Here is a 20,847-nt window from a genome sequence, read left to right as displayed (position 1 = left end):
TATACCTCGTCTGTCGTCAAGTCTATCCATATATCTCGTCTGTGCAATGCATCTTTGATTAAGCTAAATATGTTCGCCGTTGCAAATCGCAGAGGGCAACAAACACTAATTCTGTAGTGATTATGATAATTTATATTTATATCACAATACTACAAATAAATAATAACTCCGTAATTAATTTTAATCGTTTATATAAAAATATTATCAATATCACAAAATATATAATTACTAATAATTTAATGAAGATTACATAATAGAAGTTAAATAACGAATAATTTCTATGAATGAAAATTAAATAACGAATGAAGAATTTCTACTATGGCTACAATATATATAAGTGTCAGTAAACATTTCCATGGTGATAATAAAATTAATAGCTATTTTTAAATATTCTATTGTTTATATTAAATACACATCTCGACGGAACATAGATGTCGTTGATCTAAATTCTTCGAAGTAGAGGTCGCTACAATTCTTTTAAAACTGATTTCAGAATATTTCAGAACGTGAGACTCGTTTCATATAATGTCAGTTCTGTCTTTAGTCGATGCTCATACCTGAAAAGCATAAAGTAAAAATTATACGAAAATATCTTATTTCTAATATTGCTTAGGAAATATTATATTGTAAATAAATAGAAATATTAATCATGAATAACCCAACATTCTTAGATATAGATGATACAATATTAATGAAAAACCTAATACTACCTGTAAGTAACGATAATTTTTGAACTTCGTATTGAAATCAATATCTATGTAAATCTTTTATTTTCATAGGGAAATACACCAAAAAATGATATGTTAGAAGAACAATCTAATTTTAAACCTTTCTTCACTATTCAACCTACACCAGGTAATTTCTATTAGTAATATTAATAAAAACAACAATATTCATCAAATATATAATTCCTATATGTATATTCTAGGTATATGTGTAAAAACAAGAAGTGATAATGGAGAAAAAATATTCTTAAACATATGTACATCTGACAAAATACCATCACCTGATGATATATCAGATGCAAAACTTTTTGAAATATTGTCACAAGAAAATCCAGAATTTGTCATACCTATGAGTATTGGAAGTGAAAGATTTGAAACTGATAAAGGTATATTGTATGAAAAGAATAATACTAATTGATCTAATTCATGTAATATTTTAGGTGGATCTCTTTGTTTGACATATGATATTGTTATTAATACAATATATTTTGAGAAATGCCAAACAAATAAAAATTTTTTACTTTTCACGATATCAGTTGTAATGGATGGTGTATCAAACAAATTTGACAAAACATTAAATACAGAGGATTACGTAATTCTTAAAAATAAAAAAGTATGTTTATTTTCTAATTGAATACATGTAAATAAGATGAAATTAATCTTAAATTTAAATTTAAAAAATTAAACAGGTTTTAGGAAAATTACAACAACACAGAATTGAAGATCGTAAGCCAAGAACTTGCACACAAACTGAGAAACAATTAATTGAAGAAATTAATACTCCTGTTCAAGATATTTATGAGGAAGAAAATAAAAATAAATTAAAAATTGTTTCTTCAGATACTGTTGTTAATTTAAAACAGAATTATACATTACTGAAATGTTTAAAAGAAACATCTGTACATTTGATTGGTTTATTTCAAATACCTAGTGGGGTAAGATAATTCAAATTTTATATTCAATGTAAATATTGGCTAATTATTAGTGTTTTCATTTAAATCAGATTACAAAAGAGGAGATAGAAGTACTTCTTAATCAAGATCGTATCGTAATTACTATTGATAAAACTGGTTTCACATATGATTTATCAGTTCCATATATCATAAATATAACACAAACAAAATGTGTCCTAGACAACAATTACAGAGTAAGAACATTAATTTATTATAATTAAATTTCTTTATAATATTACAACAATTTATTTATATCTTTCACAGATATTAAGATTAGATATGCCTGTGGAAACAGTTTTAGGAAACATTAAAACAAGTTAATTTAATCAATTATTTTATTATAACAAAAAACAGTTTAACACTTATTTATATTGTAAAAAAGTAAAATATAAATTTTATTATTAATTATTTCAATCTATTTCTCTTACCAACAAAACAAAATTTTAATATATATGAACAATATAGATTAACAAATGTGAAACAAGATTTGTGATGTCTAACTCATACATTGTAACAACTATACAAATATATATACTACATTTATACATTTATATATACACAATGAAGGTTACACAGAAAGTAATGCTTGTTTACATATAATAACTATGAAATGTATTTCTAGAAGGTTAGGTAGTTTCCTTCATATGTTGACATAAACCAAATTTTATATTAAATAACTAGTATTGTTGTTGCTTCATGCGTTTGAAGTAATGATGAGAATTAATTATTCAACCTATAACGGAAGGCAATTTGCCATACACTTTTTGAAAATGCTAGTACAAAAGAATGCCGCATTACAATTAATACTTGGATTGAATAATTGTTATCTTTTTACAAATTTGAGTTTTTGTGGAGTCAACATGTTGCTGAAAACGACTACTTAAAGTACAGCGTACAACACATGATTATGTAAATTCAAGGTTGATATATAAAAATTCGTCTCACGTTACGATAAGTATACAAAGGGGGATGATGACTGTATTGAAAAATAACTAAGTATATATACTAAAGATTAGAAATAAAGAAAACTTTTTAAAATACATTGAAATCGTCATTATTTTAAAATGGGTATTATTATTTTCTGGACAACCCTTTATATATATCTATATGTATATACATAAAAAGCAATATCACAAGTATTGATATTGGAATGATTTGTACGACTATAATTTTTTATTCATTTTATACTAAAAGAAATGCACCCTTTTTATATGTGAAAAAAATGTTTTATATTTCTGTGTAAAATGTCGGTCGTTCGATTCCGATCATGGAAAATACATTTGGCAAGAGATATACTGTATTTACACCTATCATAAAACAAGTCACATATTTGTAGACTAGATCAACAAGAACCTTATTTTTATCTTCAGAATAATTTTGACTTTTCATAAGGTCCTTAGAATTAACTCTTAATATGGCACACATTATTCCATAACTAAGAGATTTGCAAACAATTCTTGTTGCAAAAACACTGCAAAATCCAAGTATTGTTCTAAGTATCATGCAACCAAACATTGAATAAGTTGGCCATATAATATCATATGGTGGTGATTTTATAGGAGCTATCATAGCTCCAGTATTATAGTTAAGCCAAGCTCCTAAATGAACTCCAGTAGTAACAGATACTACCATAGTAGTATCACCTCTAGAATAAGAAACTGACCGTCATAACCAAATTGATGTATTTGTAAAATTTAAAATTATTATGTAAATTACCTGGTTGGTGTCCATTTCCTGCTGCATGGGTAATAAACTATGATGGCTATACTAATGGCAATCAAAATTGCTAAAGCCCAAATATTTGAAAGAATATAATAATCTGTAAAATCCACTAAAGGTACTAATGGAATCATCAGTGCAATGGCCAATATTAAGCCTGCTAAAATGTCTAACACTGTGTGCATACCCAGATATAGTCTACTCATACACACAAGTGTACACCTTTCAAATAAATGATGACAATTGTATTTAAAATCTTTTATTAATTTTAATCAACCTATTGTTAGGGAACAATATGTCACTTACCACAGAATTGCAATTGTCCAACCAATAGAAACAGGGTAGATATATCTATTCATTGTAAATAATACTACACTAAATGGTATCGATATACCAATCATAGCATGAGTAGATGGCATTCCGTATTCTTCTGACCATTTTACTTGTAATCTAACCGCTGGAGGACATGCAGGTCTTGCCCAACATATAACATCTTTTAATATTTGACCTATATACAAATATTTTATAATGCAACTATACTTAGAAATAAAATTTATTAAATTTTATTTAATAATAATATACCTGTTGTCATAATAATAGCCCATACTAAAACAACTCTTCTACCCACTGCACCATCAATATTCCAGAACCAAAAAGGTATAAATGTAGAATAAAATATTTCATCCCCTAATTCTGTCCCAAATAAAAACAAATAATACCAAAAGTAATTTGTTATAGTATGATTCGAATTAAAGACAAATGATTGTTCTTGTTTATCACTCGTGTATATACTTGTTTTAGCCCCACAAAGAGATCTCTTTCCCGTTATAGTATAACCATTTTCTTTCGCTCCCTCAGGTTTAAATTGACAACTATTTGAATTGCATTCAGTATTTCGACAATTAGTATCATGGATTGTCGAACACGAATTTTTCTTACAATGTTCTTTCAAAGTTCTAGTATAATGTATTTTAACACCAAAACAATTTTGTATTTTTGCTACTAAAGACGCATCTTTTAAATATTCTACAATTTCTGACCACATAGTTTCTACGTATAATATACAAGTTTCATCGCAAGAATAACATTTTATTTGGTAATTTATTAACTTACTAAATAAATTGATTATATGAATGCGACAATGATGAATTCATTAAATTACATAAATTAGAATCGGGTAGAAAAATTAATAAAGTGCAAATAATTTAATCTAAATCTACCGCGTTAATGTTAATTAATTTATTGAATATTCACCAAATTATTTACAAGAAATGTAATTCTTTTAAAATTTTTATTTGAAACGTATGAAATTTAAAGAAAAGATATTCGAGTAGTTTAAACGTGTTCAGATAACCGCAAAATTTATGATACTTGTATACATCTTTAAACACGACACTTTTTATCACTCCCAACTCTTGTAGCACATTATTGTACGTATACATATTCCATAAAGTACATATAGTTACAGAAATGCCGCAACTTAGATTCGCCAACTTCAAGCTAAATCAATGACTTTATGGTTGTCCTACAATAAAATCGATAGTTGCATCTCGATTAAGATATGTATCAATCTCGATATAAAGATATGCATATTGATATTAATATTTACAAGAAAAAAAAAGATCCAGAGTATATGTAATTAAATAAGAAAAGATCTAATGGGAAAAAGATTGTTTTTATCTAATAATTTATTTAATAATTTTTTATTTAATAATTTATCTTTCACCTTGATTGCAGAATCCTATATACATTTATAAAACTTACAAAATAAAATAAACCCCATTCTTATATATTACAATATATGAAGTATACAACGAGTTATAATGTAATAAAGCATTTAAATTTAAAAATATAATAAAAAAACATTTCATACATTTATCATTCTTTTTTATCAATGCGAGATATCTTTCACTTAACAACTGAAATATATTTATAAAATAAAACTTTATCACAGAAATATGTATTTGAAATTCAAACATTCATTGTATTAATCTAGGATTGAAACATCTGCCCAATAAGAGCAAAACTTTTAACAGCTAAAGAAACATCAGATATATCCGAATTCGTATGTATATGCAAATCTGTTGTGTTAACAGCATTTGCATTAACAACATTCTGAGAATTTATTTTTTGGATATTGTCGATATAAGTTTTATTATTTTGTGTGTTTATCGCATTAGTATTATTTAGATAAACCTGCGGTAAAACTGTAATAATAGAAGTTGGTGAAGACGTCTCGGATTCACAATAAGTTTGCATATTTTGTGTTGAATTAGATTGATAGCTGTTATACTGTGCTTTACACTTTTTCTCATGTACAAATAAACTACCAGAATGGCTATATGCAGTGCCACAAATTTTACAAGCATATGGTTTTTCTCCTGTATGGGTAAATTTGTGCTCTTTCAAATACTTTAATCTTCTAAATGATTTACCGCAAGTTTTACAATGATAATTTGCTTCTCCCGTATGTGTTGTAATGTGTGCTTTAAGTGTACATGATTTGGCAAAAGCAGCACTACAGAAATGACAAACAAATGGTCTATCACCAGTATGAGTTCTTTCATGATTAATGCAATTAGAATTTGACGTAAATCCTCTTCCGCAGTATTTACAAACGTGAGGTTTGTATCCTGTGTGCGTTCTCATATGAAACATGAGACCTGTATTTTGTCTAAAAGTTTTGCTACATATATGACATAAAAATCGCTTAAAATTTACATCTTGTTGTTCTTTAGCACGTTCATGAATTCTTATATGTTTTTGCAATTTAATTTCCTTCTCAAAGGATTTATTACATTCTCCGCATCGATATGGTTTTAATCTTTCGTTTGATTTATGTTGGTCTTTCTCCTTTTCCTCACAAGCACACATCTGACCGCACGATGTGCAGTTTTCTCCTATATTATGCATACTCAATTGATGTTTCAATAAAGATTTTTTCGTATCATATGATTTTCCACAAATTTTACAAGGAAAACCTTTTTCTTCATTATCTGAATCAAGTTCCTCTCGAATCCAACTATTTATTAATTTAATTGCTGACTTGTCATCACTTGGTTTTTGTATTTCTAATGCTGAATCTTCATTGTGTCCATATCGATTCTTGTGGCTGTTTAATCTATCTTGTCGGAAGAATTTCATATTACAAACGTTACAAACAAATTTTTTTTCGATATGAATCTGTAAATGTTTTTGAAGTAATTTTTCGTTCGCACAACGCTTAGTACAGTAGTTACATCGATAAGGTACTTCATAATCAGAAGAATCAAAGCTTTCAATAGTTACCTCTGATAATAAAGAATTAGACTTTTTATCTTTAGATTCTAAAGACTTTCTTTTAAGGACATGTGAAGTAATACTTTCACTAATATTTTCTTCCTCCGTTTCTTTTTCATCTTTATTATTTCCCACTTCTCTTTTTTCTGGTTCAATTATGTTCTCCAATTTTCTTTTATCTCTAATTTCTTTCAGAATAGAGAAGACTTCCTTTGGATTAGTTCTTTTGTGAACATTTAAATGTCTTACCATAGTATCAGTTTTCCTAAAATTTCTGTTACATATTTTACATAATACTGGTTTAGGTTTTTCCTTAACAATATGTAGTTTAGTATGCTGTATTAATTTATCAAGTTGAAAAAAGTATTTGTTACATTTATCACATGTAAATTTTTTTTCGTCATGAGTTAATATATGTCTATCCAAAGACCTTTTGGTGGAATAACACCTGGTACATTTTGGACAATTATAAGAACTTCGAGAATCTACTTTGTTTATATCTGCTGCATTATCCCATTTAATAACTGTATTCTTTTTTATATATTGCCTTTGTCGTTCTTTGTGATTTTTTAAATTTTCTATAGATGTTACTCTTTTAAACATTGTCATTCTTCTTGTTCGATAAACTTCCTTCCCTGTAATATTTTTTTCATATTCTGCTTGCTTACATTTGATATAAGCTTTTTGTTTATTTCGGTTACTATTGGATTCTTTTTCTTCTGTATACTTTGATTCATTAATCACTTCATGATCTTTTATGTCTTTAGTATCAGAATTAAGAATTACCGTTGGATAGGAATTATAACCCATTGCAGAAAATGAATTGTTTTCAATTTTGATTAAATCAGAAGTAAATGAATAATTAGTCTGACAATATTGATCCTAATAAATAATAAAGTGAAAATTAAGCAATTTTGTAATATTACATTCCTTATTTACAAATATGTCAGTACTTACTTTTGTAGTCTTACATAAATTGATGTTATAAATTTTTTCCACTTTACCATACAATTCTCTTAATCGGATATCAGATTGTTGACATTGCTTTCTTAATTCATGGGCATCATTGATTTTTAATATACATTTTGTGCAAATAGTGGAAGGTAAACCATCATTCTCCAATATCTATCAAGATTGAATTATAAAAAATATAGAAAACAAAGAAAAAAAATTTGAGGAAAAAGAATAGCATTGGAATTAAACTGACCTCCACACCGGTACACAAACGAAGTTTTTCGGACAAATCAATTATATCTTCGTTAATCAAATTACCATCAAAAACGATACGCTTACCATCGAAAATATATTGGTTATTTTGATTTGTTGCAAGACAAACACGGCAAACATTGCCACAGTCATTTGATAAAATTGTTGCTTTATTTTCGACTTCCATTGGATTTTAGTTAAACTAAATGTTTAACTAGAAATTTACATTCAAATTTTTTACAATCGTCAACGAAAGATCATAATTCAGATGTGATGCGCTAGCATTTACTATCACACACGTTATTTCTTTTTCCTGCGAAAGTTCATCAATGTCTGTGGTAGAGTTTCTATGATAATTGTGAAAATTTAATATACCTTAGGCATAATTATTTTTTCAAAATAATGATCTTTCAATATTATTGTTATCATTGTTTATTACAATATATAGTTCAAGTTTATCTTTAAATGTAGATCAAACATTAAGAAAAGAGAAGGAATATAAATACAATGGTAATCTGTTTATTTCACTTGTTCATGACATAAGCAAGCATAACGAGAGAATAAATACGTAAATAGTGGTTTGAACTGTTGAGACATTTAAAAAGTAACTGTTTGTCAAATTATATAAAAAACAAAGCAATTTTATTATATTATACAATCAAGTAATGGAAAATTTACCAACAAAAAGAAGTTATGAAGACGATAGTAATACACCGAATGTTAAAGAGAGAAAAAAGCACCTCACTGATCGGTACTTAACCTATGATATTTTAAGGATTGTATTTAAATATCTGAATTGGATAGATTTATCGAATGCATCAATGGTTTGCAGGTGTGAAAATATTTAATACTGTATTAAGTGTTTGTATTCCAAATAAAAAAAAATTCATTGTCAAAAATTTATTTATTCAAAAGAAACAAGCTTCATAGAAACTTATAAAATGTAGGTTTTACTGTGTAGTTTTTACTATATAGGGCTTTGTATTTCAGATCCTGGTTAGAAGTGGCAAATGATGAAAAACGAACTAGGGGAGGTCCTATCTGTTTAATAAATTGGGGTAAAAAATATCTTAAAGTTATAGAAAAATTACGGAACAAACCTACATTAGGATTAGTTTTTAAAGCTCCACATAAAAGAAATGTTAGGCAAGGTATTTATTTAAATTATGCCTCAATTTTTTTTCATTTTGAGATACACATTTGATTTTGCTTTTAATAATTATATTTGCTTATATCAAGATTGTCTTTGTCAAATTCTTCCACAAAGTTGTGAAATTGTAACATTGGGCACATGTGGTATACTTATTGAAAATGCAGAAATGGAAACAATCCTTGAAGAAAGAGTGTGTGCATTTCTACCTGAAATACCTAATGTAACAATCAAAGTAATTACGATTGTTTCAAAAAATGATTTTGCACAATATTATGAACAAATGAGATTAACTCTTGCCAAACATGAAACAAATAGATCTAAATGCCTTCTACTATTTTGTAATCAAGCAGGTCGTGCTCTAGCACGAGAAGCTGCAGGTGTATTACAATTATGGTAAAATTCTAAATTCCATAATATATAATATTATAATATATTATAATAATGTTATGATATTTTTATATTTAGTAATGCAACAGTCAGACCTTCAGTGTGGGGAGGAGTAGTCAAGGATTTATATGTATGTAATTCAAAAAATCCTATTCATGATGAGAAATGTGTTACATTTGCATATTGTATTGGAATTACTATAGTTGGATCAGTAGATTCATGGTCTATAGTTATGGATGATGATTGCAATACTAAGGCACTAGTTGAACAGAAATTGGAATCATTTAAAAGTCATATTTCTTTAAGAAAATATTCCATGGGTTTCATGTTTGCATGTTGTGAACGTGGAACAAATATGTTCAATGAACGGGATGTGGAGTCTACTATTTTCAAAAAATTATTTCCAGAAGTACCGTTAGTAGGTTGTTTCGGTGATGGGGAATTCGGAGAAACTACAATACCAAGCAGTAAGTAGCTTTTATTATAACTATAAATGTTATTATAATAATGAAAAACTCTATATTTATTTTTTCAGAGAATTTTAATGATACAAAAGAATATTGGTATCACGAAAGATCAACCGTTTTTTTAATAATTACATACGGCTAAAATTTGTAAAATTGATTTGAATTTATAACAAAAAAAATCAGAATGACCAATTAAAACAATATCTTAAAGACATTGTTAATTGTAATATAAAAACTCAACAATTATGACTGAACTAAATGAAAAAATGTGTTGCGTGACGACGATATACATTAATGTATAACGTATAATGTATTTTATGTTTGTATAAATTTTTTTATGTTGCTCTCTAATTTGTTATTTCCCTGTAAAAAAAGTCGTTAATATGAAACTTTTTTTATTTATCTTAAAAAATGGATTTCCTGAATGATAAAGGCAATTTTTAAATAATCAGTATGGAAAACAACAACCTTGTTAAATATTTTGTATGCGTTACTATTTTAACGTGATATGAAAACACCTAGCATATCCGACAAGCATATCCTAATTGGACAAAAACCTGCACCTCTTTGAATACAATTATAATGTTTAAAACATCGCCAGACAATCACCTGATAGTATTTCCGCATGTGATACCGGGGTAAAGATAAAATAAAAAAAAACTGGGCCGTACGAGAGTTTGTTTATATTTAGTATGATATTGTCAGGGTTTATAAGGTTGTACTTTGAAGTTTTCGTCATTTAATGAAGTCAAGTACGGATATATAAATACTTGTGCATCAAAATCTTCATTGCGTGAGAGTTTTGCATAATTATTTTAATATTATTATAATTTTTTAACAATAAGTACGATATATTTAAAAGTGAAACAATGATTATATTAAATTTATTTACATACTTTGTAGTTATGTCTGTTATTTTATTTAATTTTGTGGTTTGTGAAGTATGGAATAGCGGACTGCGAGAAAGGTATGATGGATATGGAGTGGACTGGCTTTTTATGCCTGATGGAAATGATCAACCACAAGTTGCAGTATTGAAATATACAGAAAATGATGAACGAGGCATTTTTGATGACTCACAAGTTTCTTATATTCTTCATACTCGGTATTTAATAAAATTTATATATTTATAAAAATATATTTTACAATTTCTTTGAAATCTAAATATATTTCAAGATCTACTCCAGAAAATGGCTCTCAATTATATATTAATGATACTAAAGGACTTCAAAACTCTGATTTTGATCCGTCTCGACAAACTAAATTTATAACACATGGATGGAAATCAAGTGTAATGAGTGCTGGTCTCATCAATATGAAAGAAGGTATTATAATTTAAAACATTTAAGAGCATAATTCTAAACAATCGTTGTCGTGTGTTATAATTATATAGCATATTTACAATATAATGATTTTAATATCATTATGGTTGATTGGCAACCTTTGGCTGCAAGCACGTTCTATCTTGGGCCAATGAGAAATACAGAAAGAGTGGGAAGAATAACTGCTGAATTTATCGATTTCTTAGTCGCAGAAACAGGACTTAAAACCGAAAATATTCATTTTCTTGGTATATATTATTAATATGAATTTAAAATGTAATTATTCTACATTTTTTATATTTTTATTATTATTTTACAAAGGGCATTCTCTTGGAGCGCATGTAGCTGGTAATACCGGAAGTTTAGTAACTTTCGGACGCTTAGGAAGAATAACTGGTTTAGATCCTGCTCTACCAGGATTTCATTTGCTTACATCGGATAAAACTCGACTAGATCCTACGGACGCTATATTTGTTGATATTATTCATTCATGTGGTGGAGTCTTAGGTTATTTAAAACCTTTAGGAAGTGTAGATTTTTACCCAAATGGAGGAACCCCTGTTCAACCTGGTTGCTGTTGTATTCCAGAAATAATAGGTAACAAATTATTTATATATTTTAGAAATAAATATATTTATGTTCCTTTTTCTATAGAAGCATGTAGCCACGGTCGAGCACACGTATATTTTACCGAAAGTATTGGTTCTAAAACTGGATTTGTGGCGAATAAATGCGATACTTGGGATCAATTTATGCAAGCAAGTTGCAATTATTCTAAAACTACACTGATGGGAGAACATGTTGATAAGATGACTACTGGAACTTATTTTCTCAAAACAAGATCTGAGCCTCCTTACACTGATCAAATGGAAATAACTGATAATATGATTTAAATAAAATATTTAATATTTAAAAGTAAAACATATTATATATAAAACCTGTTATAGAATAAAATATATTAATGAAAATGATATATGCAAGATATCTAGTGGAAAATATTTCATTTTAATAAATAATAATTACATTATTTAACATTTCAAATACAAGAAACTTTATGGTTTGTCAATTTCCAAATATTTGAAATTTCCAAATGTTTGAAACGTTGATATTTTATCTTATCTACAAAATACGCCTTGATTCGATGTAACTAACAGTTGCCAATAACTATGAGAATAACTTAATAATCTTAAATTGGTTTGTACAATAAAGTCGTAACATATTTTTTGCGATAACGATGCGTCGCCGATAGAACCATTACGCTATCCTTAATACTTAAAGCATATAAATGATTTAACATAACGTGATTTGGTTCTGGTAAAAGTGTTGGTTCACACTAAAATTGATATTGGTAAAAATGATATTACTATTTTGTAACAGATTAAAATGTTATATAATATAATAATAGTTAATAATTTTTTGTAAACTTACAGATAAAGGAGTATCTTTATTAAGAATAACTTGAAGCAAATGAGGTGGCAATATTGGTGGTCCAGCCACTTTCTCCCAGGGTTTATGTGGAGGAATTTCTTGTCCATATTCTGTTTGAGCACTACTAGTAACACTTTCACTGTCTTTTGCAAGAGCTTGGAAGACCTCAAAATCAGATTTTCTGACAGATACCAAATTATTCTTGGAACCCATACCATTATCAACAATTTTCTATCAACCAAATGTTTTAATTATAGCATATAAAAATTAATGTATATTTTAATATTATTTAAGATTAGAAAAAATTATTTCTTACTATATCTGGATCATGTCTCCATTCACCATCAACAAAAAACTTATATTGATGTTCACCCTCTGGCAAATCAATAATTGTTACAAAATCACCATGACTCTTAACCATTGGTAAAGTTTTCCATCCAGTAAAAGTTCCACTGATATAAACCTGTTTACCACCTCCCTCCCATTTAAAAACTGTTGGTAGCACTTTGCTGTCTGTTACCTTGGTTCCTTCTGACACTGTATTAGAACGTGGACGTTGAGAACTAAATTCTTCTCCATCTTGTTGAGTGTTAGTCTATTAATAAAAAAAAATTAAAGAAATTTTTAAATAGAACTTAAACTTTTTAGAAGTTTATAGATAAAATAATAATGAGTTATTAAAAATACTTTGGCAAAATAAGATTCTTCATCTTCATGAGACGATTGGAAAACTAATTTTTGGCTTGGCTTTTTATCAAAAACAAAAGCGTGACCTTCTTTCCCTGGCGATGGTGGAGGATATTCTTTAACATGACGTTCTCTGTTTGTGTTACTACTGTGATGATGACTAACTGGTTGATTGCTTCCAGCATTACCCATTATGATTATAATTCCTACTACACAAAGATAAAGTTCATAATTGAATTATTTACTAATTTGTCGCGAATCACTAAAAGAATATACTGGAAACTATAACTGCAGTTTCACTTTTCCTTAAAATTTATTTTGTTTACAAGGATCTAAAAATTTAAAGAAATTTTATTTTGTTTAAATAAAATGACGGTCAAACTTTAAATTATTATTATTTCATTTTCATTGAGATTGTCTAATTTGTACATACATTATTCTTGAATCACAAATCAAATACTGTAAAAAATCAAAATGTCACAGAACGGTACAATAAAAGTAATGATTCCATAAGATTTGACTAAAAATGGCTACCTCACTTGTTGAAGATCTTCTTATCGGCAAAGCTGATGAAATATATAGGAAAACGGAATGCGAAAGTAACGCTCTCTTTGCACTTTCGATTTTGAATCATTATTTGTATATGAATAGATATATTATTCATGTATTCAAAGTTTCAGTATTGAATAAACATGACATAATATGGAACACCGACATCGTGTATTATTCCTAATCAATGATAGAATTTTATTTACGATTCACATCTTGAAGTACCAACACAAAAAAACCAATTTTTCTTACGCCCTCTATTTACTATAGCGACATACAAATTACATTATATTCAATACATATTATAATATAATTATTGTCACACATGATATATAAATACTATTTTAATTCTAAACAGTGTTTTCATTTGTATTATTTTGTTTTTATCAAATAATCAATTGAAACTATAATTTTAAACAGTAACTTATATAAAAAGAAACATTATTTTAATTAAATATAACCTAATTAGTTAGGTCATATTCATTGAATTAATGAACTAAGAAAGATTATTTGTTTTAAACTTCAAATCGTTAAAAAAAAAAAATCAATTTTCTTGTTTAAAAAACGAGAAAAATCTGAAGAAGATTTTATTTTATATTTTAAGTTAAATGATATGTCTTCGTATAAAATGCAGGCATAATTTGATTTTGAGTAAAAATTACAATACTTATGAAACGGAGAAATATGTAATTATATGTATATATGTAATTATATTACGAATATTCAATTGATATAATTTATTTTAATTGATAATTTATACCATTAAAATGAAACGTAGAAGTACCAATTTTTGCGGAAAGCAATTTAAATTTTTATTTTTTACATTGCCTAAAACATCTAGAATTTAAAATAAAAAGAATTGTATAAAAGAATTAATTTAATTATGTACTAATTATATTTATAATAATATAGTAGATATTATATATAATATAATTATATATATATTATTATAAATATAATTATATTTATAATATAGTAGATATACATAAATATTTATATATAAATTATATATAAATACTACCAAAAACATCCTAGGCGAACACTGCTTTTTCTATAAATCAACTGAATCTTATTTATGTATTCCAACTCTTGTCCAACAATACATCTTGTGTAAATTAGTTTGCAATCTCAAATATGAGATTAATCTATTTTCGAAAACTGTTCAATTAAGATGTCCTAACTGCATAATAAATATTTTCATCGTCATCCTTTCATATTACTGCTAACTTCATTTACATATACATTTTTACTTAAAGTTGGCCAGCAATTTTTGAATGCTTCTATACGAAAAGACGATTTAATCACTCAACAATGTATTAATAACGTATGGAATATTATTATAATTTATTACTGAATTATTTTTCTTGCCCTCTATTTGATCATTTGATTATTATATTTACATACTGATAATTCGTATCATGAACTTTCAAAACGACATTTGATTTTTGATTTTGATCGCTATTTTATTTGTTTCTTTTGAAATGAATTCATTCGAAAGTATTGATATTCTTTGTTCAACAAGTCATTGGTTGATTCCAAGAGAAGCTTAGGGCATTAAAGAGACACCGCGAAATTCAAAAAGATGCTATGTTGATTAATAAATTCGATCGTCAATTCAAAAAGATATAACATATGGTTTAGTCTAATCAAGATATTTATACTTTTATTTTCTCTTTCTGTTGGATAATTGCTAACATTATTTAATAAGTAATATGAATCCTTTGAAAAAGGAATTTTATCATAGATAGATTTGAATCGCCTGCGTCTTTTCCATATTGCGCAGCTATTGTTTAGCTGAGAAAAAGGGTATATTTCATAAATACGAAGCATATTTAATAACGAACATTCAGAGTTTAATTTTTAAAAAATCAATTATTTTACAAAATATTCATAGATAATATTTGCAAATATTAAGAAATATTGTACGTTATATTACGTCATTGATTAAAGATAGAATAGACTGAACATCACAGATGAGATATATCCACAGAATAGGACTTCCACCCTTCCATCTTACAAGGACTCTCTGTCCCATGCTCTGAATACCAACATAGTAAAAAAATTAGTGATTTTTTAGTGCACTCTACGCTTAAAAAACGGTGAATTGGAAAACTACAAGTAAAACGATCGAAATTGATCAAATAATGAATACAGTCATAGAAGAAGTATATGAAAATATAGGAGCTTAAACATTATCGTCTTTGTCGAAATATGTATTCCGTTACTAACAATAATATAAACAATTTCATTTCTTCGTATATGCTGATCAAGCCAGACCTGTTCAGTGTTACCAATGCATATCTTCTTCTCTATGAGCTACACGAGTTTGACACCTGAATCGTTTTCCCCTCTTCTTTTTCTCCAGACTTTAACCGATTCTCTTACTATGTGCAGATTAATCATTATATATATATAAAGTCTAATATCGAGTTTGCTCTGTTTATAAAATTCATTATATCTCATAAACGAAGACAGATAGGACATGTACTTATATGATTTTTTCATTGTTTTTAGGCGTACAATCAGCTCCCGAAGTGGGTCCCACATGTTATGAAACGCCCTGTGTATATATATATAAAATATAGTTAATTACAACTGGACTGGAATCTCAACAATTATATTATTTTATTATATTCTATTTAAAAACAATATGAAGGTATATCTTTGATTTTTGTTTAGTGGAAAAAAAACAGTATAAAGTAAGCATGGAAAGGGTTCTTCCTTTTAATGCTCACATAGAGAGATGAATCGCGTTCAACAGACCACGCTTACTTTCTGGACAACATGCCAGTCTGAGAGGCAAGTAATAGTAGTCTTTTCTACAGCTTAAAAAAATCAATATTAAAATATTTATTTAATATTAACATACACAATAAAAAAGTCAAACAATGGACAGAATGCTTTTAAAAAATTTGTTAATATTCAACAAATCTTAGTTAAATTTTTACGCCGCATTATTTCTTTTTTCTATGGAAAATATTTAGTGCTTCGAAAGTCAATATAAGTCAATATAATTTTATATTTCATATTTTGTTCAATTATAAATAATACTTAATAAAATAATAATTAATACAAAATTCGAATTAAAACTGTCCTAATAAAGAAACACGCAGTCCTTGATTTTATATTATATTGTATGTACCAGCAATATTGTGTCGCGAAATACATATCTCGTCTATGGGATCGTATGAACGATAATATGTTGCGAAGTTAATAGAAATCAATCTTTCATTATTTCAAATTTCCCAAATAATTATTATTGTCTTTGAAAACAAATTATAAAACGTATCTGTTACAGATTTCTTTCATCCTTCACTTTTTCCATATCGTTCGATACTCCACATTTGACGACATACCATATAGTTTCTTACTGTGAATTATGTTCATGTCAATATTGTTAACAATTTGTTTTTGGTTGTTGTGTGTTCAATTCAGGAGTTTTTGAATCATGACTTAATTGAACTAATTTATATGTATATTCTTTAATATTTTTATTGAACAATAAATTGCAAGAAAAAAAAACTTAAAATTACAATGGAGTTTAACTTATAAACTAGAATTAAATTTTACAGGATGTCAAAACTCTTTAACCGCTTATAAATGAATTTTAAATTTACGTTTTCTGCTTTTTAAATTTTTTAGAAATAACAAATGCTCAATATTCAATTAAAGAAATCGTAAAATAATTATTATACAGAGCCAATTGATTTATTAGATGATTCTACATATAAAACTGAGTTGAAAAGAAACAATAAAATTTCATTAAAGCTTTTGTTTTTGAGAAAATAGAGTTTAAAGATTTATTAAGTATATTTGAATTTGACGAATTCCGTACAGGACAGGTGTGAATAATATTCAATAATATTCAGAATTATAAAATAATCAAGTTATGAAATGTTCAAAGTTCTTCTATTGTATGCAGAATTTGTACAATTTTAATTTACCTTTTCAACATCAATGAATGTTAATATTACAATTTTAATTTACTTGTTTAAAGCATTTGCAATTTTTAGATTATTAGATAATTTTGCAAGCTTATTGCAATTTAATTGTTTATAAAGTATTTTTTATCCTTTAATTAATAAAAATAAAAAAAGTTTTAATATTTAATTTTTTTTTTTAAAGAACACTTCGGCATCCGTGGTGAGGACCTTACGTTGTTTATGTTGACAAACAATATCCCTAGAAACCTTGTCGATATATTCTCCATAAATTATGGTAGTTTTTAAAGATGACTTTGTAAAAAAAACTTTTTTGACAAAGAGTAACGCAGTTTTCTGATCATTTTTCTAGCAGTCGGATTTTCTCGATGGTATACTTAATTTGAAATATTTTATAAATAGTTTGTTGCTTTTCGTGCCTTCCCTAGTTTGTTATATTTCTTAAATTGTTGTTCTGGTTAATATAGATATTACTGACTACTAGGGATATAATTTACACATAGATAGGAAACAGTAGTAGTGGCGAATCTAAGGAAGGATATTTCTTTTCTTACCAAGTTTCAAAGCAGAACGGACAAAGAATTTAATATTGAACTGCCACATTGATATTCTTAATAAAATTTTTATTTAACACAGACTTTTCAGTGAATTTTGCTAGAAAAAATAATTGAAATAGGTTTTTATAATCATACAAATTTAAATTGGTAAAATATAAAATGGCAAAATATTTAAATGTAGGAGATGGATTTACCATCAAGTATGCGAATTTAAATTTTATAATAATATAAATATTATAATAAATGTCAAATAATTCAGAATGGAATGTATGTTTTAGTGATTTAACGTTAAAAGATGGACTTATTTTTGAAATTAATAATGATTATGAGAAATTCGAAGATGAGTTTGGTTATTCTGAGGATGTACCATTAACTAACGAGGAGGCATTAAATCTTTTAAATATGGATGATTTCGAAGATGAAGATAACAGTGATGATGATAATACAAACAATAAAATAACAATTTGTGGTATTAGTTTTGAAAAACTAAAAACTAAAATGACTGACATTTATGGAGATGGAAAAGTAAATTATATTTTCTGATGCTGTTAATATATTACAGGTTTTCCATAAATTAATCTTTTTTTTTTTTTAATATTAATCGTAGGTAATGAAATTAATAAAACAAAAAGGTGTTGGGAATTGTGTACCATTTGATGCACAAGTTACTATTAAATATATAGGACATGTTGAACATGTAGATGAACCATTTGACTCTAGTTTTGCTCGTGAAGGAGCAGAAACTTTTTGTCTCAATGAAGGTGCATTAATACCTGGTTTAGAAATTGGTATTACAACAATGCAGAAGCATGAAATAGCTATATTTATTATACATCCGGATTTAGCATATGGAAAATATGGTTGTGCTCCTCGAATTCCTCCAAATGAAGAAATATTATTCGTTGTGCATTTAGTTGATTATGTAGATAATGGATCTGTTAAAGAATTTCAAAGTTTATCTTTAGAAGAAAGAAAACAATTTGCAAATGTTATTAAGAGTGTACAAGGTAAATTTAATACTGCCAAAGATTGCTTTAGTAAGCAGAAAATTAAACAAGCAATAAGAGAGTAAGTATCTTTTTATTATTATATAAATAAAAAACTAAGTATTTTTATATTATTATATCAGTATTCTAATTATTATTATTATTTGTGTAGATATGGAAAAGCACTTCAATGGTTAGAAGAAGCTGAACTGAAAAATCAGGAAGAGGAAAATGAATTAAATAAATTACTTTCAAGAGGTTATAATAATCTTGCAGTTTGTTACAATATTGAAAATATGCCACGTCGTGCTTGCACTGCATGCAATAGAGTTCCTATACCTACAGCTAAAACCCATTTCAAGTATGTTGTATTAAAACAAGTTTCAAAAAATACTTATTTAAATGTAAATTTTGCATTTGTTTTAGTCATGGGCGGGCATTATTGAAAATGGGAGAGTACTCTAAAGCAATGGAAGTATTGCAACTTGCTCTAAAAATGGAATCTGGAAATATGGACATTATTAAAGAAATTAGACTTGTGAGTTAATAAAATCAAAGATTATGCAGTATGTATTAAAATATGTGACATAACTTCACTGAAGAATTGAGTATACTAAAATAGGAAAAAAGATTAAAATAGAAAAAAGAACTTTGTTTCTGAGATAGAGTCGAATTTCTATTTTTCAGTAATTCTTTTGACAAATAGTTCTTCATTATAAATATTATTATAAATACTAATTATAAATGAATTATTGACAGTTGCTAACAAATTTGAACAATACCAGGCAACTTTAAATAAATGAGAATTTCAATGACAAGAGACCTAGAAGCTTGTATTTGAGTTTGGATATGGTCACTTTGAGTAATTTCTGAAAAAAAAAAAGGTAAATAATTGATGTAATACAAAAAAAGATGTAGTTCAGAAACAAGGTCATATTGGACACGTGTTTATATGAACTCTTTCTTGTTTTAGTTGGTGAAGTTATGCTTACATATTTTGACAGTCTGTTTACTGTTTCTAAAAACATTTTATTGTATTTATTATTTCTAGGCAAATGAAAAACACAGAAAGTATTTAGAAATAGAAAAACAGCTTTGGAAAAATTGCTTAAAAGTTAAAGAAAAGAAAAAAGAACAGTCTTCTTTTGAAAAAGCTGCGTATGAGATGTGCAAAAGTTTTTTTGAAGATAATCATCTCTTGAGACAACCACTTCCTGAATCTTTAACACCTGAGGAAGACAAATGTATACGCGAACAAGCCGCAGCTTTTAATTTGGTTGTTACCACGCATCAGAGATATGGTAGAGAAATAACATATCTCAACAAATCTAATTATTAAAATCTAAGTGTTACTTTAGTTAGAATATGATATTGATACCAAAAAAGTAGTATTATATTTTTATACTATAAAGAAAAAATTATTTATAAAAATTTTCTTCTTAACACTTATTTAAAACCTTCCGACAATTTTCATATTTCTGTACCGAT

General features: G+C 27.0%; 7 protein-coding genes across 19 annotated transcripts; 4 read left to right on the top strand and 3 right to left on the bottom strand.

Moving 5' to 3' along the window:
* Positions 1 to 467: 467 nt before the first annotated feature.
* LOC122532780 (PIH1 domain-containing protein 1-like) lies at positions 468 to 2,086 on the top strand. Its single transcript, XM_043661854.1, has 7 exons — positions 468 to 712; positions 780 to 855; positions 929 to 1,111; positions 1,166 to 1,338; positions 1,415 to 1,660; positions 1,729 to 1,872; positions 1,943 to 2,086. Exons 1-7 carry the CDS (start codon positions 650 to 652, stop codon positions 1,997 to 1,999), a joined length of 942 nt encoding a protein of 313 aa, XP_043517789.1. The 5' UTR covers positions 468 to 649; the 3' UTR covers positions 2,000 to 2,086.
* A 796-nt stretch (positions 2,087 to 2,882) lies between these two features.
* On the bottom strand, positions 2,883 to 4,445 carry LOC122532777 (sphingosine-1-phosphate phosphatase 1-like). Its single transcript, XM_043661849.1, has 4 exons — positions 3,980 to 4,445; positions 3,704 to 3,905; positions 3,395 to 3,619; positions 2,883 to 3,323 (listed from the first exon to the last, which is right to left on the bottom strand). Exons 1-4 carry the CDS (start codon positions 4,440 to 4,442, stop codon positions 2,906 to 2,908), a joined length of 1,308 nt encoding a protein of 435 aa, XP_043517784.1. The 5' UTR covers positions 4,443 to 4,445; the 3' UTR covers positions 2,883 to 2,905.
* Positions 4,446 to 5,210: 765 nt separating this feature from the next.
* Positions 5,211 to 8,249, bottom strand: LOC122532776 (zinc finger protein 93-like). Of its 2 annotated transcripts, XM_043661847.1 has the most exons (4): positions 7,884 to 8,249; positions 7,634 to 7,801; positions 6,686 to 7,558; positions 5,211 to 6,580 (listed from the first exon to the last, which is right to left on the bottom strand). In XM_043661847.1, exons 1-4 carry the CDS (start codon positions 8,067 to 8,069, stop codon positions 5,390 to 5,392), a joined length of 2,418 nt encoding a protein of 805 aa, XP_043517782.1. In that variant the 5' UTR covers positions 8,070 to 8,249; the 3' UTR covers positions 5,211 to 5,389. The 2 variants fall into 2 exon arrangements, with proteins under 2 accessions (XP_043517782.1, XP_043517781.1); XM_043661846.1 differs by having other exon boundaries at positions 5,211 to 7,558; positions 7,884 to 8,248.
* Positions 8,250 to 8,389: 140 nt separating this feature from the next.
* On the top strand, positions 8,390 to 10,528 carry LOC122532778 (F-box only protein 22-like). The gene is made up of 5 exons (XM_043661850.1): positions 8,390 to 8,714; positions 8,873 to 9,033; positions 9,122 to 9,428; positions 9,501 to 9,889; positions 9,958 to 10,528. The coding sequence occupies exons 1-5, from the start codon at positions 8,548 to 8,550 to the stop codon at positions 10,029 to 10,031; spliced, it is 1,098 nt and encodes a 365-aa protein (XP_043517785.1). The 5' UTR covers positions 8,390 to 8,547; the 3' UTR covers positions 10,032 to 10,528.
* Positions 10,529 to 10,553: 25 nt separating this feature from the next.
* Positions 10,554 to 12,922, top strand: LOC122532779 (pancreatic triacylglycerol lipase-like). 3 transcript variants are annotated; one of them, XM_043661852.1, is made up of 6 exons: positions 10,554 to 10,682; positions 10,832 to 10,994; positions 11,066 to 11,214; positions 11,283 to 11,459; positions 11,533 to 11,808; positions 11,866 to 12,922. In XM_043661852.1, exons 2-6 carry the CDS (start codon positions 10,888 to 10,890, stop codon positions 12,102 to 12,104), a joined length of 948 nt encoding a protein of 315 aa, XP_043517787.1. In that variant the 5' UTR covers positions 10,554 to 10,682; positions 10,832 to 10,887; the 3' UTR covers positions 12,105 to 12,922. The 3 variants fall into 3 exon arrangements, with proteins under 3 accessions (XP_043517787.1, XP_043517788.1, XP_043517786.1); XM_043661853.1 differs by having other exon boundaries at positions 10,645 to 10,733; XM_043661851.1 differs by having other exon boundaries at positions 10,671 to 10,994.
* Positions 11,532 to 14,085, bottom strand: LOC122532781 (5'-AMP-activated protein kinase subunit beta-2). 8 transcript variants are annotated; one of them, XR_006307572.1, is made up of 6 exons: positions 13,861 to 14,084; positions 13,327 to 13,535; positions 12,956 to 13,234; positions 12,640 to 12,870; positions 12,331 to 12,544; positions 11,532 to 11,785 (listed from the first exon to the last, which is right to left on the bottom strand). XR_006307572.1 is itself a non-coding variant. In XM_043661858.1 (5 exons), exons 2-5 carry the CDS (start codon positions 13,516 to 13,518, stop codon positions 12,398 to 12,400), a joined length of 849 nt encoding a protein of 282 aa, XP_043517793.1. In that variant the 5' UTR covers positions 13,519 to 13,532; positions 13,861 to 14,085; the 3' UTR covers positions 12,196 to 12,397. The 8 variants fall into 8 exon arrangements, 7 of the variants coding, with proteins under 7 accessions (XP_043517793.1, XP_043517794.1, XP_043517795.1 ...); XM_043661858.1 differs by lacking the exon at positions 11,532 to 11,785 and having other exon boundaries at positions 12,196 to 12,544; positions 13,327 to 13,532; positions 13,861 to 14,085; XM_043661859.1 differs by lacking the exon at positions 11,532 to 11,785 and having other exon boundaries at positions 12,196 to 12,544; positions 13,866 to 14,085.
* Positions 14,086 to 18,008: 3,923 nt separating this feature from the next.
* LOC122532784 (inactive peptidyl-prolyl cis-trans isomerase FKBP6) lies at positions 18,009 to 20,772 on the top strand. Of its 3 annotated transcripts, none has more exons than XM_043661871.1 (6): positions 18,009 to 18,187; positions 18,652 to 18,898; positions 18,981 to 19,441; positions 19,532 to 19,720; positions 19,786 to 19,897; positions 20,411 to 20,771. In XM_043661871.1, the coding sequence occupies exons 2-6, from the start codon at positions 18,776 to 18,778 to the stop codon at positions 20,696 to 20,698; spliced, it is 1,173 nt and encodes a 390-aa protein (XP_043517806.1). In that variant the 5' UTR covers positions 18,009 to 18,187; positions 18,652 to 18,775; the 3' UTR covers positions 20,699 to 20,771. The 3 variants fall into 3 exon arrangements, with proteins under 3 accessions (XP_043517806.1, XP_043517805.1, XP_043517807.1); XM_043661870.1 differs by lacking the exon at positions 18,009 to 18,187 and adding an exon at positions 18,478 to 18,573 and having other exon boundaries at positions 20,411 to 20,772; XM_043661872.1 differs by lacking the exons at positions 18,009 to 18,187; positions 20,411 to 20,771 and adding exons at positions 18,478 to 18,573; positions 20,119 to 20,248.
* Positions 20,773 to 20,847: the final 75 nt, after the last annotated feature.

This window comes from Frieseomelitta varia, unplaced genomic scaffold (genome assembly GCF_011392965.1).
Source record: "Frieseomelitta varia isolate USP_RPSP 00005682 unplaced genomic scaffold, Fvar_1.2 scaffold_471, whole genome shotgun sequence".
NCBI classification, from domain to species: domain Eukaryota; kingdom Metazoa; phylum Arthropoda; class Insecta; order Hymenoptera; family Apidae; genus Frieseomelitta; species Frieseomelitta varia.
The sequence above is the reverse complement of the archived record's forward strand: the minus strand, read 5'-3'. Positions and strand labels throughout refer to the sequence as shown.

Excerpts from the sequence above, each read along its gene's own strand:
- LOC122532779 (XM_043661851.1), top strand. The coding sequence starts at position 10,759 with ATGATTATATTAAATTTATTTACATACTTTGTAGTTATGTCTGTTATT. Across the intron at positions 11,460-11,532 it reads CGAAAATATTCATTTTCTTG|GGCATTCTCTTGGAGCGCAT; the intron begins GTATATATTATT and ends TATTTTACAAAG. Across the intron at positions 11,809-11,865 it reads TTGTATTCCAGAAATAATAG|AAGCATGTAGCCACGGTCGA; the intron begins GTAACAAATTAT and ends CTTTTTCTATAG.
- LOC122532780 (XM_043661854.1), top strand. The coding sequence starts at position 650 with ATGAATAACCCAACATTCTTAGATATAGATGATACAATATTAATGAAA. Across the intron at positions 1,112-1,165 it reads AAGATTTGAAACTGATAAAG|GTGGATCTCTTTGTTTGACA; the intron begins GTATATTGTATG and ends GTAATATTTTAG. Across the intron at positions 1,339-1,414 it reads TAATTCTTAAAAATAAAAAA|GTTTTAGGAAAATTACAACA; the intron begins GTATGTTTATTT and ends AAAATTAAACAG.
- LOC122532777 (XM_043661849.1), bottom strand. The coding sequence starts at position 4,442 with ATGTGGTCAGAAATTGTAGAATATTTAAAAGATGCGTCTTTAGTAGCA. Across the intron at positions 3,906-3,979 it reads GGCTATTATTATGACAACAG|GTCAAATATTAAAAGATGTT; the intron begins GTATATTATTAT and ends ATTTGTATATAG. Across the intron at positions 3,620-3,703 it reads TGGACAATTGCAATTCTGTG|GTGTACACTTGTGTGTATGA; the intron begins GTAAGTGACATA and ends TTTATTTGAAAG.
- LOC122532784 (XM_043661870.1), top strand. The coding sequence starts at position 18,533 with ATGGCAAAATATTTAAATGTAGGAGATGGATTTACCATCAA. Across the intron at positions 18,899-18,980 it reads ACATTTATGGAGATGGAAAA|GTAATGAAATTAATAAAACA; the intron begins GTAAATTATATT and ends TATTAATCGTAG. Across the intron at positions 19,442-19,531 it reads ATTAAACAAGCAATAAGAGA|ATATGGAAAAGCACTTCAAT; the intron begins GTAAGTATCTTT and ends TTATTTGTGTAG.
- LOC122532778 (XM_043661850.1), top strand. The coding sequence starts at position 8,548 with ATGGAAAATTTACCAACAAAAAGAAGTTATGAAGACGATAGTAATACA. Across the intron at positions 8,715-8,872 it reads AATGCATCAATGGTTTGCAG|ATCCTGGTTAGAAGTGGCAA; the intron begins GTGTGAAAATAT and ends TTTGTATTTCAG. Across the intron at positions 9,890-9,957 it reads AGAAACTACAATACCAAGCA|AGAATTTTAATGATACAAAA; the intron begins GTAAGTAGCTTT and ends TTATTTTTTCAG.
- LOC122532776 (XM_043661846.1), bottom strand. The coding sequence starts at position 8,069 with ATGGAAGTCGAAAATAAAGCAACAATTTTATCAAATGACTGTGGCAAT. Across the intron at positions 7,802-7,883 it reads GTTTGTGTACCGGTGTGGAG|ATATTGGAGAATGATGGTTT; the intron begins GTCAGTTTAATT and ends CAATCTTGATAG. Across the intron at positions 7,559-7,633 it reads ATTTATGTAAGACTACAAAA|GATCAATATTGTCAGACTAA; the intron begins GTAAGTACTGAC and ends ATTATTTATTAG.
- LOC122532781 (XM_043661858.1), bottom strand. The coding sequence starts at position 13,518 with ATGGGTAATGCTGGAAGCAATCAACCAGTTAGTCATCATCACAGTAGT. Across the intron at positions 13,235-13,326 it reads AAGAATCTTATTTTGCCAAA|ACTAACACTCAACAAGATGG; the intron begins GTATTTTTAATA and ends TTTTATTAATAG. Across the intron at positions 12,871-12,955 it reads GGAGACATGATCCAGATATA|AAAATTGTTGATAATGGTAT; the intron begins GTAAGAAATAAT and ends TTTGGTTGATAG.